Source organism: Rhinolophus ferrumequinum, chromosome 17, assembly GCF_004115265.2.
Source record: "Rhinolophus ferrumequinum isolate MPI-CBG mRhiFer1 chromosome 17, mRhiFer1_v1.p, whole genome shotgun sequence".
Classification (NCBI taxonomy): domain Eukaryota; kingdom Metazoa; phylum Chordata; class Mammalia; order Chiroptera; family Rhinolophidae; genus Rhinolophus; species Rhinolophus ferrumequinum.
The window spans coordinates 8,783,768-8,802,107 of record NC_046300.1 but is presented as its reverse complement, the minus strand read 5'-3'; the positions used below and the strand labels follow the sequence as shown (position 1 = coordinate 8,802,107).

At 57.9% G+C, this 18,340-nt stretch overlaps 2 protein-coding genes across 3 annotated transcripts; one reads left to right on the top strand and one right to left on the bottom strand.

Annotated features, from left to right (window-relative positions):
• The first annotated feature begins 3,429 nt into the window (after positions 1 to 3,429).
• On the top strand, positions 3,430 to 12,755 carry TMIE (transmembrane inner ear). Its single transcript, XM_033131630.1, has 4 exons — positions 3,430 to 3,963; positions 7,384 to 7,501; positions 10,806 to 10,955; positions 11,265 to 12,755. The coding sequence occupies exons 1-4, from the start codon at positions 3,868 to 3,870 to the stop codon at positions 11,348 to 11,350; spliced, it is 450 nt and encodes a 149-aa protein (XP_032987521.1). The 5' UTR covers positions 3,430 to 3,867; the 3' UTR covers positions 11,351 to 12,755.
• A 336-nt stretch (positions 12,756 to 13,091) lies between these two features.
• Positions 13,092 to 17,303, bottom strand: PRSS50 (serine protease 50). 2 transcript variants are annotated; one of them, XM_033132788.1, is made up of 4 exons: positions 17,046 to 17,303; positions 15,779 to 16,062; positions 14,494 to 14,660; positions 13,092 to 14,032 (listed from the first exon to the last, which is right to left on the bottom strand). In XM_033132788.1, exons 1-4 carry the CDS (start codon positions 17,261 to 17,263, stop codon positions 13,802 to 13,804), a joined length of 900 nt encoding a protein of 299 aa, XP_032988679.1. In that variant the 5' UTR covers positions 17,264 to 17,303; the 3' UTR covers positions 13,092 to 13,801. The 2 variants fall into 2 exon arrangements, with proteins under 2 accessions (XP_032988679.1, XP_032988678.1); XM_033132787.1 differs by lacking the exon at positions 13,092 to 14,032 and having other exon boundaries at positions 14,055 to 14,660.
• Positions 17,304 to 18,340: the final 1,037 nt, after the last annotated feature.

The window sequence follows — 18,340 nt, the reverse complement described above, 5'->3', positions numbered from 1 at the left end:
CAGTCACATCTAGGGGAACGGGAAGGCTGGAGGCCTGTCTTCACTCCCCCACTTCCCCTTCACTGGGTAACCTCACAGGCATTGCCAAGTCCAGTTTATTATCTGCCAAATAGGGCAAGACCAACCCGTCCTTGGCTGTGAGCCAGGTAATTTGAAGTGCCCTGGGTAGTACCCAAAGGACAGCCTCTGTTGGGTCTACCTGCCCTTGGCCACCTGCAACATAGCCAAGGGTCCTTACCCAATCCTGCCCCACTCCCACACCCCCTGCACACATACGATTCCACAGTCATGAAATGTGGTGGCATGTACACTCACTCACTTGTGCCACACAGACCCATCTACTAGTGAACTCACAGGCAGGGTCTCCATGTTGCCTAACTCAGGTGGCAGCCCTGCACATGGGCTCATGTGTGCAGACTATGTACACGTCCACATGCATGCAGACTTACGCTGCTCCACAGAATGCACACTGAGACTCACCCAGACACAGAGGCACATGCAAAGTGCCTGTGTACTCTCGTGTACACAAGTGACTCGGGACACAAGCGCATGCTTGTGCACACACAGGTATCACCCAGGCTCAGCCCAGCCACAAAGCTATTCTGGGTCAGGCCCAGGGCCAAGAGGGTCAGAGACTGCCAGCTTCCAGCAAGCCCCAGCTGCTGTGTTACAGGTCTAGGCTGCCCAGCCCCCAACCCCAGCCCAGGCTAAGTCCAAGATGCAACAGATCCCAGCCTGACTCTGACTGGGGGATCCCTGCTCCCTACCCCCTGCTTCCCCAGAGCTGAACCTTGAGCCCTGGAGTTTCAGGTTCCAGGAGAGAACTCTCCAGTGTCCCCTGGCCATTGCCAACTGACTGTGCTCATGGCTTCCAACCCAAAAGTCCTGGAACCTGGACTGGGTCCCTACAGGAAACTCACAGGAGCTAAAAATAGTACACAAGGGATAAACAGGTTCTGCAGGCCAGCATTCATGCCACCGTGCATGGAGGGGACACTGCCTTCCAGGGGAGCCAGGATGGGGAACCTGGGGGTCCAGAGCTCTGCCACCCCAGACCTGATGGGCCCAACTAGACGTGAGGTGCAGGGAGATACAGACACCTCATAAGAAGTAGAAACAGTACTGGACAGTGGTCAGAGCCCTGGGTTAGGGGCTGAAGACTGAGTTTGAGGCTCCAGTTCCTGAGTGCCCTCAGGCAGGACACAACCCCTCTCTGGGCTTCAATTTTTCATGAGTAAACAAGGGCGAAGAATAAAAAATATGAATAAGGCTTTAGCTTTCCAGATGTTCCCTCACTGTTTACCATTGGAGAACTGGAAACAATGCAAATGTTCAACAATAGGACGTTGATTGAACAAAGTATTGTTGGGTTTTTATACGGTATAATATCTCACTACCTTTAGTAACAATGACAACAATAATCATAATGATTAGCACTTAGCAAAGGCTTGTGGTGTGCAGGTGCTACAATACATAATCATACCCATTTTACAGATGATGGATAGAAGCTCACTGAGGGCTCACAGCTGTCAGTGTGATTGCGCCCCAGAAGTCTTAGTTTTAAGCTTTAATAACTTCAGGAGTTTTAAAGTATCAAGCTACAAATTTACAAGAAACATAATTTGAAAGTTTAATTACATAAAATTTCTCGGTGCTAACCCAGTTTTGTGAATTTTAGAAAATAACTGATTTTTTTTTCAGTCAACTTCTGCCATCTTCAGAAGGCAGAAAGGGAAATTTAGATAATTAAATTTTCAAATGGCGTTTCTTATAAATTTGTAGCTTTACACTTCTGAGATTATTGAAACTTAAGCCTGCACTGAGACTTTTTGGACTCTTGTTTTAAGTCAGTTTGACTTCAAAGCCTGTGGGACAGTATTTGATAATGTGTTTGGGGTCGGGGGTGGGAGAATCAAGGATGCTTGTGTTGGGTAAAAAGCTCTGGGGAAAAGTTATTAAGAACCTGCAGAGAAGTGGAACCCACTGGGAACAGTGGCCATGTCAGAGGACAATGGGGACACACAGGATTGTATTCCCTGTCAGAGTTCTGCAGTGGGCTTGCCCTTCGTCTTGGATGGAAAGACAATGAACTTAACAGGAAACGGTGAAAGCCTCCTCCCCTCTTCTCTCACTGAGCAGTCCTATGAGGAGAGCCAGCATCTAGTCAGCACTCGCCTAATTCTTAGCTCATATAATCCTCCATCAGCCCTGTAATGACAGTCTTGCCCTCTCTATCCCAGAGATGAGGAAGTCGAAGCAGAAAATAATGGTTTGCCCAAGGCCACTGTTAGGCTCAGTAACCCCAGCCCCGTTCAGCCAAGTCCTCTCTGACCCCATTTCCCAAGGATGACCTTCCTGGCTGGTCAGTGTGGCTTTCTTCAGTCTGGCCCATGACGTGGAATGAGGAAGTGGAGTGAGGATGGAGAGCTGCGGCAAGCGATTTAGGCTTTAGTAGAATTCCTGTTTGCCTGGCCAGGGCAAGCATGGGGAGGATGAGGTGACCCAGCCCTCCCAGCCCCTCAGACTTTGCCACCCACTGTTGAGGGTCTCCTTAAGGGGTCCCTTGGGCCGGCCGTCCTCTGCCAGTGGCCCTCCCGTTTTCCTGCCCTCCGTGTCATTCCCCCAGCCGTGATGTCTGGTGTCCGTGGCTGGCCCTCTGCCCTCTGCTGCAGCTGCCTTGGTCCTTGCCCATCTATGGCACCTCCAGGCAGGAGCCCCACAGGCTCTGGAACTATAGCACCCCCAGTTCTGAGGACGGGCCCAAGGCCCAAAGCACCCCAGCCTGTGCAGGTCTCCAATGGTGTTCTTGGTGAAAAGAAATAAAAGGGTCCAACACCTGAGCTGCTTCCCAGCACTAGGCAGGCAGGAGATTAATAATAATGGGAGGGAGGGAGAGAGGAAGGGAAGGAGGGAGGGAGGGAGGGAATCAAGGGGAGAGGAGGGAGGATGGACCAGAGGAGTCTCCCCACCCAGGCCTCTGCACTCCTCTTCCAAAGTCCTCTTCAGGTCTCCACAGCCCCTCAGAACTCTCACCCTCCACGCCTGTGTTGTCAAGGCTCACCCGGGATCAGCACCAGAGCGCAATGGGGGCCAGGTTCAGTGTGAGACCAGGGTCAGGACTCAGGCTTCTGGCAGAGGCTGAGGGTCCGCCAGAATCAGCCCTTCCAGGGGGAGCCCACCCTGTCCTGCTGGCTGCAGATGCTGGCTCCTTCAGGAAACTTCCATAGCTCTGGCAGCTGGTGGCTCTGACCATAATATCCCCTGCTCCCCATCCCCCCTCCAGCTCTGGTGTCCAGGGTGACCAGAGCTGCCTCTGGGCAGGAAGCCAGCCCAGAAAGCCCAGGACATCCCTGAGCGCCTGTCACCATGGCAACCTTACCATTCCCCACACACACACACACACCTGGGTCCAGCACAGTTTTTCAAATTCAGAACGTCAGAATGGGAAGGGCCTCCTAAATCAGCAGATTGCAGCCCCTCCCTTTGTCCCAGATGGAGAAATTGAGGCCTGAGTGGGGAAGGGTGGGTAGGACCTGTTGTTCAAGGGCCTGATCCCAGCGTGTTCTCCCTGCCACCCCCTCCCACCCCATGTGGGTCCTGGTCGGTGTAGGGAAGCGGGGAGTCTGGAGTCTGATCCCCCCAGAAGGGGCGGACCCGCCTCCATCCGCACTGATGTGGGGCCGGAGCCACAGCAACCAGACACCAACGATGAATAAATGATGCCCACTCGCAGCCTGCGACCGGATCGCCACAGCCAAGCGCCACAGCCAAGCGCCAGCTGGCCAAGGGGCAGTCACCGGGCCAACGGCCTGGCGGGCGTCGCTGGGCTCCCGGACCTGAGGCCCGCCAGGCAGTGGCGGCACGAAGATGGCGGGGCCGCGGCGGGGCACAGGGCCCCTGTGGGCTCTGGGCGGCGCTGCGCTGGGAGTCTGCCTCGCAGGCGTCGCCGGGCAGCTGGTGGAGGTGAGGCCGGGTGGCGCCGGGGGGCTCCGGGGGGCTGGCGCCTGGGGGCTCGGGGTGGCTGTCACCGTCCAGGCACAGGGTGGGGGGCGACTTTCTGACGGGGAGCTGCCTTTTCCCTTCCTGCTGCGCTGCCAGACCTCGCTTAATGGGTTGACCCAGCCCTGCCCCAAGTGCTTCCAGGATGTGGGGGAGACTCACCCCAGAATCTAAGGTCCCTGTTCTGGTGGGAGGACACAGCCCCTGGCTTCAGAGGCTGGAAGAGACTCACCCTGACCTGATCTTAAGGATTCCCTGTCTGATTGCGGAATACAGCGGTGCCCAGTCTGATGGGAACACTCAGCACCCCTCCCCTACTCTGATCTGATGGAGTTCTGGGGGGAGGAGTGCATAGTCCTTGGTTTCAGTGACCTCTAGTCTGATGGGGAAGATCTAGTTCCTGATCTTAGGGTCCGCTGAAGGAAACAGTTTCTGCCTCCAGAGATCTTCCAGGGTTCCCTGTGGGATGGGGGAGATACAGCCTTTGGAAGGAAGTGAGGGCATTCCAAGCTGGAGGCGGGGGACGAGGATGAACAGACCCTTTATAGAACAGCCATGTGTTGAGATGGACTCCCTTCCTAGCACTCGGCCCTGTAGGGGAGGGGCAGGCACGGCAGGACCCAGAGACCTGGGGTCTGTCTTGGCCCTGGAGACAACCAGGAGCTAGCAGAGGTTTCTGAGCAGGGGAGACTTGTGAGGAGTCCTGGTTTGGACAAAGGAGACTAAATGGGGAACAGGCATGGAGTTGGGAGAACTGGGAGGAGCTGCTGAGAGTGCCCAGGAAGAGGTGAGGAAGATGGCTGGGTGGTTGGCCAGGAGCCTGGCTGGGGCCAGGAAGGGCTGGGAGGGGCAGGGTGGGGACCATCTGTAGCCTCCCGGGCCCTTCTGCATCCCATTGCTGCTGAGCCGGGAAGGGGGCCCAAAGACGCAGACCAGACCCAGAATTCTGGAGCACCAGGCCAGAGGGAGAAGGCCTGGAAGGCAGGTCTATGGAGGAGTGGAGGCTGGAGCCTGTGCAGGGAGGGGCAGAGTGGAGAGAGCAGGGAGGCACCCGGAGAGCAAGCTGAAGTGGCACCTGAAGTGGCAAGCTAGGGGACAGGATGGGAGTGGGAGGACAGAGCCTTATCCTGGGGGTCTGAGGGGACACAGCCCTGAACTAGAGAGTCTGAGGGACGTGGGAACAGAGCCCTGCACCCCAATGCTAGCCTGTCCCTGCTGCTGACCAGGGGGTGTGATCAGAAGGCGGGGCTGGAGTCAGATGTCAGCTCCAGTGTCCCTGTAAGGGGAGCCAGGCTGGCTTGAGCCACATGGAATGTACTTGTGCCGCTCACTGGCTTCCCTGAGGCCTCAGGTGCAGAAACTAAGCTAACCTGGGTGCAGGAAAGCTGAGGGCAGGGGTTGAGTCAGTTCTGAGCTAAGGACTCTCCCCCAGCCCCCAGGAGCACATCTTCTCCCACCTCATTAAGGGAAATTGCATTTGGAGTCCATCTACCTGCCATCGGCCTACAGCCTGAGCAAGGGGCTGGCCGAGCTAGAGGATCCGGGGAAGCACCAGAAAGATGGGCAGGACTGGGGTCCATGGCACTACCCACCCCAGCCCTATGGGCATCCTTCTCCATCAGGCTGAGAGGCTCTGATGGAGGCCAGGGTCTCCAAGCTTCACAGTTCAGCTCCCCAGCAGTGCCGACCACAAAGAGATGCCCAACTGCTACCTTTAACGTCCACCCAAAGCCCCTATCAGGGTGGGAGTATAGGCCCAATTCCACCCAGAACAAGGCGGAACATGAATGTGTCAGTAGTGAGCTCTGTGCTGCCCGGGCTCAGAATGTGGGGTCCTTACTCTGGCCCTCGGAGTCTTCCAGTCCTACAAGCCCGCGGGCCAACACACTGAGTCTTAGGATCAGGGACCCTGTACCCACAATGTGTGCTCAACCCCACGTGTGCCTCAATCCCATACACAAGTACCCTGAGCCCACACATGTGTCTGAGCCGACATACATGTTCCTTGATCCCACATACATGTGCCTGACCCCAAAAATGGATCCAGGCCCCTGGGATGATGCTGAGAAGGGGTGTCTTCCTATCAATGTTACCACTCAGGTTGAGTAGAGAGAGCTTCCCAGAGACCCCTGGAGCAACCCACTCAAGTTACAGATGGAGAAACTGAGGCCTAGTGAAAAGAAGGTGCCCACCCCAGTTCATCCTGGTTAAGAAAAAAGACCCAGGGAATCAGGACCAATCCTGGCACACAGATCCTCTGGGTTACCTGGGACAGACTGCTGATCCTCTCCAAGGGTCCCCAACACCTGCTAAAGGGTGGTGTTCATTAGATGAGGAAGCACCTGGCTGGTGGAGGTGCCCAGTCCGTGCTTATGGCCTGGGGGAAAGATTGGGTGGATGGTAACCTATGGGCTGCCTCTTCTTCCCAGAGAGCCAGAAGAGACTCCTCCTGTCTGTCCTTGTTTGGTTAATCAGAGGATACGTTATGCAGATGTCCCAGGGTCCTCTCTCCTTCTAAGCACTAACTCCCGTTCACACCCCTCAGCCAAACTTGGCGACAGAGATCATATCCCTGTCAACCCCTTCCATCGTTACAGGCCTTGCTTAGACCCCCCAGAGCAGGACCATGGCTCCTCAGCCCCCCCAGGGCAGGGCTGTGTCCCCTCAACCTCCCAGGGCAGCGTGGGTCCCACTGGGAAGGTACCGTGGGAGGTGGCTGGCTCTGTTCTGCTCGGAGTTCTCCAGCTGTGCTTATACCTTTTGGCCTCCAGGTGTCGCTGCGGTATTGCAGACAGTTTGTCTGGTCTTGTCCTGTGAGGAGGACCCTGTCCTAGCTTTCTGGTCAAAAGAAGTGACTCTGGTAGGGTGGGCAACTGTTGAGGCCACCTGGTGGGGATCCTGACCAGGTGGCAGAATCAGAGGCCTGACTCCAGTTCCACAGGCCACGCCACACTGGGGGTAAATGAGAGTAAAGTCCCCAGGGCAGGACAGACCTCACCATGTCTCTGGCCTTGGTCCTGAGTCCCCATCTGCCTATGGGGGCCCAGGACTGGAGCAGGAGAGACTCGTAGGCTGCCTGAAGAGGCCTTGACCCTGGTGGAGACAGGCCGTCCACTTTTGCGCCTTCGGGCCTTGGTTTCCCTAAGCACTAACCACCCACGCATTCCAAGTTCCCAGATCCATGGTTCTGGGACTCTGCTCTCTTCTCTTGTTCTAAATCTGGAACTTCCCAAGGTCTAGGGCATTGGTTGTGAATGTCTAAGACACGTGATTCTGAGATTCCGAAATGCTTGGGCTGAGTCCTTGCTGAGACCTGGGCCTGTCTCAGCCCAGTCCCATGCCCTGGCCTGCGCCCGGCTCACTCTCCTCTCTCCTGACTTCCAGCCCAGCACAGCCCCACCCAAGCCCAAGCCGCCGCCGCTGACCAAGGAGACGGTGGTGTTCTGGGACATGCGCCTGTGGCACGTGGTGGGCATCTTCTCGCTCTTCGTGTTGTCCATCAGTGAGTAGCTGTTCTCTGTCCTCTCCATCACTCCGCAGTGGGAACACAGCACCCCCCGCCACCCAGCACCACCCCCAGGGGCTCAGAGCAGCAATTCCGGGCAGTGCAAGCAGGCCAGGCGCCCGCAGGAGGCCCACTGTGGTTTCTGGCACCTCCTGAGCCACACAAAGTCCCTGTGGAGAGCTGACAGGCGGGTGGTGACCTGAAGTATTCATGGCAATTATGGTAATTACAGGGGCCGCCATGCACCAGGACAAGGACGTGTCATTTTTCCCTATCATGGGCCTCCTGATGCTTTTCCTGCAGTTTGGCCAGCTTAAAGGGCCCACACCCAGGGGCCCCAGCAAGGCCACCCTTGGCCACAGCTCAGCCCAGAAGCTCCCCAGATGCCCAGCAGATGTGGCTCCCAGCTGCAAACCCTGCTTTGTCAAATACCATTTCCCCAGAATGACTCACACCCACCTCAATTAAAAGCAGGAGACCCCTTCCTCTCCGGGGACTGCGAGTTGCTTGATGCAAAGTTGCAACAGAAATGAGCCGGGCATGCGCCTTTCAATCATCCTTCTGGAGTGGGGATCTGGAGTTGGGGGATGGGGACAGAGCAATGCCAGCTGGGTGGGAGAGGTCGCCATGGCACAGAGTCTGAGGGAGGTGCTTCCAGGCCAGAGGGGGTGGGGGACAGGCAATGAAGCAGAAGAAAACCCACTCCCCCTGCAAAGGCTTCAGAGAGGAGGGGTCCCCTGAGCTGCAGATGGGTGGGGTGATGGGTGGGGTTTCCAGTTGGGACTGCTAGAAAGGCACTCCAGGCTGAGGAGATGGTGTGTGTGCAGAGATGCGAGGAAATGGCCTCCACACAGATCAACCCTACAGGACACTTACGGAGTGCACCTTGGGTCTGGGCTAAAGCAGCATTTAAGTTCTAGCCGGAGCTGCCCCGGATGAGGGCCCCTGAGGGCAGCGCCGACAGCAAAAGGCTCATCCAGATGTGGGGGCTCCAAGGGAGACAAGGACATCTGATTTACATGTGCTTCTCCTGGCACCAGAAGTGCCCTCCCTGCAGGAAAATATCCACCCCACCCTCCACTATTTCTTCACAGCCAGTGGGAGCAGGATCTGAGCAAGAGGCTGCATTTTTTTCCCTAGCCAAGGCTGAGAGCATGTCAGGCTTCTCAGTGGGGGCCCCACAGACAGATAGATGTGGTTGCAGCTCCAGCCCAGGTGTCCGCAATGGGGAGCAATCCCCTGCACCAAGAGGCAGGGTGGGGGCGGCATCTGCCCTGTAAGGGCCACAGGAGCAGTCTAGGACAGCTCAGGGGCACTTTGGGGAACAAGGGTGAGGGCACCGTGCAGCCTCAAATCACACAATGGCCTCTCCCGGGCCCTGCTCGGCCCCACATAGTGGAGGTGACTGGGGCCACACGAGAAAGCTGCAGTGCCAGACCCAAAGAGGCACGTGGACACCAACCACACAGACCGATTTCTCCTCCTCACCCCATTTCCTAGAAAAGGGTAACGGATGGTCCCAAAGGCGCCTGAGCTGCAGGGCAGCGCTCGTTACCTCCACACAGGGCTCTAGGGAGTGGGGATGACAGCCCCGTCTCCTGGGCAGGAGACAGCTTCTTGCTTCCCCATCTGCTTTTGCCTGGGAGGTGCAGCTGTCAGTGGAGCATCACCTCCACACCTCTGTGGAGAGGGGCTGGGTTTGGATGGGATGCCTCAGAGGGTCTCTTCCAGCCTGGGGCCTCATATCCTAAGCCCCTACCTGGGCCCTAGAACTCAATCCAAGACGCTTGGTTTCTCTCCTTTGAAGAGAAGTGACCAGGCCAGGCTGGGTGGGGCAGTATTTGAGCCAAGCTCTGGCCACCAGTAGCTGCCCTTTGAGCTTTCTTTGAAGCTCAGGCCTCCCAGGGCCTGGAACCCATCCTCGTGGAAAGGCTGAGTGTGCATGGTCCCAAGGAGGTGCCTGGTGGAAGACGCGGCCCAAGCCAGTAGTGTCAGGGTTGGGGACCAACCTGTGGCCTCAGGCATACCGACAGGAGTCTGGAGAAGAGCAGGACCCAGCACTTTGCATAAGAAAGGCCTGCTGTCCAGTCCACCTCTAAACAGCAGTGTCTACTCAGACCTACTTTGGGGGCCTTCATGCAGCCCAGATACTACTGGCTCCTGGATACTACTGGCTCCCCCATCCATTCATTCAGGGGTCAAGTCCTGTCCTCAGCAGCAAAAGCTTTGAGACCACCTCATTCATTCATTCATTCATTCATTCATTTATTCAATGTTCCTTTCATTCTGTGTGTCTGGGTGAGACTCAGTGGGGCCACAATATATGGCTGAACGGGTTACATAAGATGACTCCAGAGGGTGCTCTAACCCAGGCCACGTAGGTTTGACCCATCTTCCCCAAAATAGGCCTGGCTTGTCCTGCCTGGCCCTCCTGGCCCCAGGAAGTCATGTCTGGTCATCTGGTTTATAATAGGAAGCAGCTCCATACCCTCCTCTGAGGCTGGGGCCAAGGTGGTCAGACTGTGGGGGCCTTAGAAAAATAAACTCAGTCCAGCCAGGTCCTGGCAGCCCTGCCTTGCCATACCCATCACTAGACAGGCCAGCTCCATGCCCTGGCCCAGCTTGCGTGGGCGCAGCCACCCTTGGCAGGAAAACCACTCCTGGAATAACTGTCTGAGGTGAACGCCCCAGGGCAGGGTCTCTGCCCTCTCCTAGCTGTCACAGCCAGGAGGAGCCCAGGCTGGTCCTCAGGGAGGTTGAGGAGGATGCAGCTAGGTCCTCCCGTGTCTGAGGCTGCTCTGGCCCTGCTCTTCAGAGCCGAGGGAGGACAAACGAGAATGTTCTGGGAACCCAGAAGCCTGGGTGGGAGGCACGGGACACCTCCCGGAAACTGTAGCCTGTGTCATAGTGCAGCCCTCCGCCCTGAACTCCGGGAACTCTCAATCTGCTCAGAAGGACCCTCAGGACCAGGACCAGTGACAAGGGACCGTGTAAAATGAAAATATGAGAGCCCTTGTCTGACAATAAGTAAGAATTTCAAAACAGTGACAGCACAGCATTAAGCCAAGTACCCGGCCCTTGTAAGGGTAGGGCCCTATGTGACTGCATGAAGCCTGCCCTGCTCAGGAAAGAGATGCTGGAAATCCCACGGTCCACAGGGGTGTGGTCAAGATGTGGAGCCTCCTGTGGGAGTCTCGGGGTGAGACATACGCAGGGGGATGGAGGCATGCCTGCAGTGTGGGTACCATTCCCGGGTGTCTGAGCCCCATCCCTGGCCAAGCCTCCTCTGTCACCCCTACAGTCATCACTCTGTGCTGTGTTTTCAACTGCCGCGTGCCCCGGACTCGGAAGGAGATTGAAGCCCGTTACCTGCAGCGACGGGCAGCCAAAATGTACACTGACAAACTGGAGACTGTGCCACCCCTCGACGAGCTCACAGAAGTCCCTGGAGGTGAGCCGGCCTGGGCCCCCAACCCCGCCTCCATCCAATCCTGCTCAGCCGGCCAGTTCCTCTGTCCTGCCACCCAGAGTCACCCTCTCCTTCCCCTTCACCCATAGTAGATTCAGGGAGGAGACCCTTCTTTGGCCCTGGAGCCCAAAGCACAGAAATTGGTCACTGTGAGGCAGGTAAAACAAGGAGCTCTTCTGCAGGTGGGAGAGGTCTGGAAGGAAGAAGGAAGTGAAAGGCTAGGTGTGGGAGGCTCTGGGGTAAGCCCTAGGCCCCCGACTCACTCTGGTCACGTGCCTCTTTACCCTACAGGTGATAAGAAGAAGAAGAAAAAGGACACTGTAGACACAGTGGCCATCAAGGTAGAGGAGGATGAGAAGAACGAGGCCAAGAAATGAGAGAAATAAGAGCTTCCTGGAGGTGGCAGCTGGGGCTGGTTCGGCTCCAGGCATCTTATACTCCAGGCTCACACATGGACCACAGAGGTTATAGAACATCCTCGCCCTGCTCAAAGGGGGTTGCTGAAGCCCACGACCATGTCCTTCTGGCTAATCAGGGGCAGGGACAAGCCTGCAAGTGTCCTGCCTCCTGGCCCGGACTCTGCTCCTTTTACACCATCCACGTGGCCGCTCAGCAAAGTTGGTCTTGGGCCACTGTCCCTACAGAGATCCAGAGCAGCGTCACACATCCCAGACATGACTCTGGCCCACCCCTTGTGCCAGAAACAGCAGTGGCTCTGAAGAGATGACGGGGTGTGGGTTCACTTCTGGAAAGGGATGTGAACTGGACGGCCCGGGGGTGAGGCCACAGCCAGGCTGGCAATGAGGAGAGAGAGGGTCACTGTGGAAAACTGGGGCAGCAGGAGATGCCCAGACTTAACCAGATAGCAGCCCTGCTGGCTAGGGGGCTGTTCCAAGCCTGGCAGGGATTCTGGGGTGAGCAGAGGTGTCCTGGGAGCAGAACCCCCAGCCCAGCAGACCAATCTCCAGGCAATGGGACGCACTTTCACACGTTGTGACGGAGCTGAGGCTGCTGGGAGGACACCATGAGGCCCAGGGGCTCACGGCTGGGGGCTGCAGGGGTGGGTCACATGTGCAGGAGGCAGAGGCCAGCAGGCCAGAAGGAGAAAGCTGGCACCTGGTCTCCATCTTGGGAATACAGGGAATATTTGAGAAGCCAGGGGGAACCATGGGCTGTTCTGTGGCCCTTTGCTCAGCTGTGGTGGGAAGTGCCAGGGCCCTAGGGGAGCACCACAGGGGGCAGCTAGGGGCTGAGGCAGCAGCCAGCCTTCCACCTGCTGAATATAACAGCCGCACCTTCCTCTCGGACCATTCTCAACCGCGGTGCCTCAAAGAAGCACTGCTGACGAGAAGGCGAAGGCCCAAAGGCCAGCTGGGGACTGATTCCTTTGGGAGAGATGCACAGAGGGACTTCCAGATGGCAGCGAACATCAGCTGAGGCTTTCAGACTGGGCCTCGTGACTGCGGAGACACCAGAGAAGGTTTCCAAGCCAGGGGAGCTGCTGGAAAAAGTGCCACTGCTCCCACAGTCTGCACATTTGTGAATAAAGCTGAGTGCCTTCTCATACCTGCGTGCCCCATGACCCCTCAGGATGCCCCCTCCCTGGGGCACTTACGTGGAGGGTGACGCAGCCATCGGTGACAGGTGGCACATGCCAGGCTGAAGTTCCCTCCCATGACTTTTTCCCCAGAATCAGGATGAGCTGGAGGGAGAGACAGTGATGCAGGAGCCAAAGGGGCAGCTGTGGCCAGCTGGGCCCAGCCCTGAGGCAGGGCGACAGGACCAGGGACGAAGCTCTCCACTCCCCTCCACACCACCCTGTGGCTTTCAACAGGCCTTTGATGGTCCAATTCCCGTGCTGGGGACACAGGGGAGTCAAACCTGGATCCTGACCTGGACCCGGCTCATTACTCTACAAGGAAAGGGATCCAGGCTGGCATGGGGTTAGGTGCTCAGGGTCACGGAGCAGTGAGGGGGCAGAGAGATTGCAGAGAGCCCTGCTGTGCAATCCAGGTCCCCACTCTGCCACCAGGTGGGAACCCGGACTCTGCCCTCAGACTCCAGCCTCTCGTACAGAGGGTTGTGGCAATGGTCATTCTACCATCCAGACCAGAGCCCTCGTGTGGGGCCCAGCAGCAAAAGCCCAGAAGGTCTGGGGCCACTTGAAGTCAAGCAGAGGAGCAGCTGGTAAAGCCTGGGGGAGTCCAGGCCCGGGCTCCATCTGCCCTGCCCGCTGCCTCCCTGACCTCTGACCTGGGCCTCCACTAGCCCTTTACGGACTGGCATGGCTGCTGATGGTGCTCCAGGCAGAGGGCAGCGCTGGAAGGTTCCAGTTCACTGTGGTACTTCAGGGCAATAAGAGTGTATTCCAGCCACTGGCCAGGACATGGGCTAAAGTTAAGGACAGCCTGACTCCCATGAAAGTATCACAGAAAAAACACTCACCTTGCTGGCCCAACAGGGCTGCACCCTGCCAGCCTCAGCCTGTGCAGGACGTTCTAGGCCCTCCATCCTCTGACCACTGCACCGTCACTACATACACTTCCCACCTTCTGCAGGAGCCACCCCAAACCTCTAGATGGGGCAGATCCTGGCCTCTGCACTTTTCAGTGCCCAGAATCCCCATCCCACCCCCATCTGGTTCACTCATCTCCCATTCAAGCAGGCCCAGGGAGCGAGCAGACATGGGGAAGAAAAGTGTTTAATTGAACACTTAGTATGTGCTCTGCCTCATGGGGATGGGAGAGCAGCACCTGTAGCATTCTGAACACGGAGGCTGAGGAGGCGCCTGGACAGGGGCGGGCACCCCCAGGCACAGCCAGCGAGTGTCAGCGGGCAGCAAGGAGGCTGAGAGGCAGCGGCAGAGCCAGAAGCAGGGCCCTGGATGGTGCTGGTGCAGCCTGCCCATTGATGCGTTCCCAGATCCAGTGTTGGTAGGAGGAGATCCGTAGGTAGATGGGAGGCACCTCGTTTTCCTTGCAGCCTGGGCCCCAGCTCAGCATTCCCACCAGGTACCATGTGCTCTCCACAAGACAGGCCAAGGGCTCCCCACTTATCTCCTGTGGGGAAGGGTGGGAGAACAGGCCACATCAGGGAAACCAGATGTGGCCTAAGGGAGATGTGACCCAGCTCAGGGACAAGCAGGGTACAGTCACACCAGACCTTCCACATAGGCCGCAAGTATCAATAGCTGAGAGGTACCCTGTAGGTCCAGGCCCAGGAGACGTCCTCAGGAGGTTTCGCCTCCCTTCTCGCTCATGCCACTCCTCTATTCCCCACCCCTTGAACACCCACCCTCCATCTTCCCACCATCCACCATCCTTCTCTCTCTTCTCCAACCTCCATCCCCTACTCCCCATCTCTCACCCCAACTTCCATAATTTTCCTCCATCCTCCCCCATCTTCCTGCTTGATCACCCCTGCTCAGCCTCTCCCCTTCCTCCCCCTCCTCCTCTGCGCCCCCGGCCCCAGCCCTGACCAGCTGCCTTGGAGGTGAGTGAACAAAGGAGACAGGGCTCACAGAGCAGAACTGTTCCCTGTCGACATCCTGTGCACAAATCATCTGGGAGTTGATGATCCGAATCACAGAGGGGAGTTTGGAGAATTTGTGGTAGAAGTTGTCACACGCCTTGCTGTTTAGGATGGTGACATCCTTCTCCTGAATGGTCCGGGACTGCGGCCATTTGCCTGTGGGACAGGGCCCCCCGTTTCAGGCTTGGTGGTTTCTCTGCTGCCCATCACCGCCAGCCTTTGTCCAACCTCCCTTTGCGCCTCACCACTCCTCCAGCAGCAGCCCTGGAGGTCAGCCCACCTGCCATTTCAGCTAACACTTCCCAAGCACCCTTTCACATAGAGCTTGGAGCAGGCTGCCCACAGTCTGGCCTTGCTGGACCTGGTCTCACTTCCCGCAGAGTACAATCCACTGGGTCCATTCCTCCTTCAGCATCTTGTTTTTTGCCCTCCCTTCTATCCCCAGTGCCTGCCAGGCCCCTCTCGGGTCCAGATCCCTCCTTTTCTTCAAGCCCTTCCCAAAGTCCTCTTCCTGCCTGAGCTTGCCCAGACTATCCTATGTAGGCCCCAGGCACTGCTTACTCCCCTACCCCCTCCTGTCTGTCTCTAGCCTGAGCTCCTGGGGGACAGGAGACTTCCAACCAGTCTCAGACATCCCACACACAGGCCACGGCAGAGAAGACAAAAAGCCACCCCACCCCAATCTCACCCTGGGCTGGAGTCCCTGTGGGTTGTTTTTAGGCAAGTCGGCTCCTTGAGGCTACAGGAAAGGGTACCTCTCCAATCGGAAAGGGTAGGGAGAGGGAGTGGATGTTCCTGGGGCTCATAAAGAAATGGACCCTTGGATGGCCAGGGAGAACACTCCTGCTCTTTGGGCCTTGCTCCTAAATTGGGATGACATGGGATTGAGGGCACTGGGGGGAGGGGGCAAGCAGACCCTGCTCCTCTCATCTCAGATGTTCTGCTTCAAGGCATGGATGCCCTGGGATTGTGTGCAGACAGCAAGAAACTACTCTGGGCCCCCTCTGGCTTCATGGAGGTCCTCTTTCTATGTCTTGGCCTGGGCCTGACGGTTCATGGGCAATCTGGACCCCCTAAGGCCTGAATGGCCATAACACACTCACCACTGAGACCCTCAAGAGGAAGAAGACCTTGGACAAGAGAGCCCGGCAGGAAGGTCCGGGGCAGGGGGCTCCTAGGGGCGGTGTCTCAGAAACAACTGTCTACGACACCCTCGTCTGTGCCCAGGCCCTCTCCCACACCACCCACCCTGGTCTGGGGAGGCACGGACTCACCGTTAACCCTGGGGAGTCCCCAGCCTGTCACAGTGCAGAGGGAGCCGTCCTTCAACATGTAGTCCAAGCCGGGCAGACAGATGGGCCACACATGCTGGCTGTACCTGACTGCCTGCTCAAGCTGCAGGAGAGCGATGTTGTTGGCCCGGCCCACCCAGGACCAGAGCCTTCGGGACCGGAACCGGCGGTTGATGACGAACTGCCGCACTGGGACGTCGGAGGTGGTCTGAGCTGTCTGGTCAGTCCAAGGGCTCCCCACCCGCACTGAATAGGTAACACCATGCCTAGGGGAACCGCGAGGCGAGTCGACCATCAGCTCCAGGCCCCCAGTCCAGCCTCCACCCCCCTGTTGCACTCTGAGCAAATCCAGGCAGGCCACCCACCTGCTTCAAGCCCCCCGAAGCGACTCCTCCCAACAGATGCGATAAGAACCCTGCACACACTGTGTGGTCATGTCCTCCCCACACCCTTCATTTTATGGAGGGGGAAACCAAGGCTCAGAGAAGCCCAGTGACCGGCTGAGGGCTACACCGCTAGGAAATGGTGGAGCTGGGATGTGAACCTAGTTTTCTCTGGTTCCAAACTGGACTCTGTCCAGCGCCCTGTGCCAGGCCCTGGAAATGACAGGCCCTGTGTAATCGGCCCTGAGCTTTCCCGGCATGCCCCTGGGGTCTCTGTGTCGGCCCTGAGGCTTGGAGCGTGCTTCTCCACCCATCAGCCCTCACAGCCAGCACAGATGTTACCCTCAGGCCACTACCCTGGCCCTGGCACTTGGGCACGCCCTCTCTCTTGTCCCCACACTGACCGGATTCCCCTGTGAGCATCTATCTTCCTGTCTACCTTCCCCAGCAACCTGAGAGGAGTGCTGTCTCCTCTCTGCCCCCAGTACCCAGGCCAGTGCTCAGCTTCAAAGGAGTGTCAAAGGCTTTGGGCTGAATGAAGGAAGGAATGAGTAAGTGAAGCAAAGGGGGTGGACTGAGAGAATTAGAACCTTCTTTCTGCAGATAGGAAGAAGGAGGCCTGGACAATGGCTTGCAAGCCCCCACTTCCTATCTGTGGAAGACCAGGTGAGGGGAGCAAGCTCCAGCTTCCAGGAAGGAATCTGTAGAACTCAGACCCCACCTGCTTGGAGCTGGGGTGAGGCTGGAGCTGAGACTGTGGGGTTCCGCAGAGGGCACAGCTGCCACTGCTGGGCCAGCGGGCAGGGTGACTGGGCCCTCGGTGGCTCCAAATGCCTTTCTGCCCACCCACCTAGGCCCCAACTCACTGGGTCAGGCAGTGGGCCACGGTCAGCACCCACTGGGAGGCAATGAGCGTTCCTGTGCAGATATGTGTGCCATTGGCCTGCACACTGACCATCCAGGGCCATCGCCGAACCACGGCCTCTGGGTCCCTGAGGGTGGGGTCCAGCTCACCGGACCTGCCGCAGACTAAGGAGGAAGGCGAGAGCTTAATGAGGGAGGGGCCCTTCCAGCCACATCCCATGGCACCCTCCCGTGCCCTCCCCTCAGCCTGACCTCCCACCTCTCCAGCCTCTGGCCCAAACCCATCCAGTGATTCCCCTTTTCCCACTGGTCATCAAGCAACAATGCCGTCTCTGTGGAGACTGGTGGCGTCTCCCGCCTCCGAAGGGCCTTCTCTGACCTTCCATGCCTCCTACCTCACCAGTACCAAAGGCCTGGGCCACAACAGGTGCTCAGCAAACACTTGCAAAAGACAGATCTCAGTCCTCCCTGCTTCTTCCTCCTCTGTCCCTTCTGTCCCCAGGGATCCACGGTCCTCAAGACTCCTCCCACACGCTCCTCCCCAGTGGAGACCCCTGTACTCACTGGGAGGTAAGTTGGTGTGGACTTGAGAAGTAGGGTTCTGTGACGGCTGGGTGGGCAGAGGGATCAAGGTCGGCAAATGGATGGTAGAGGTCTGCTGGAGGACGGGAGGACCGCTGGAGGGACAGGTGGCACTAGGCGCACAGGGGGCGCCAGGGTCAGCAGGAGCAGCCGAGAACACTGCCCCCGGGGCTTCGTCTGCGCAACCTGTGGAAGGACGCAGAGACGGTCAGAGGTGGATCAGAGGTGGACAGCAAGGTCCGGCGGCGGAGGGGGGTTGGGGGAGGGCTCACCCACGGGTTTCAGCAGCAGCCACAGCAGCAGCAGCAGCAGCAGAACAGTCCGGTGGAGGGAAGGGGCAGGTGTCCTGCACCAGGGCTCCATGCTGGGGTAGCAGCGACTGCACCGCGGAGCTCCTCTCCTGACGGCGCCCCCCATTGGCGAAACGGCTTCTGGTGTGCGGTGGTGGGTGCCGGCGCCCCTGGTTCCGGCCTGCGTGGCGCCCCCCAGCGGCCACTAGCGATGGTGCTCCTGGTGTCCCAGGAGGATGCCCCTAACTGCAGAGGGAGGGATGACAGGCCTCCCTCATACCTGTCCTGTTTGTGGCTACGCCTCTGTTCCCCTGGTTTCCTCACTCTGTTTGGCCAAGCAGTTTCCTGGAGCCCCTAAGTCACCTCGCCAATGGTTGTACCTCCGTGCTCCTGCAGCACACTGCCCTGGGCTGGTTTCACGGCTT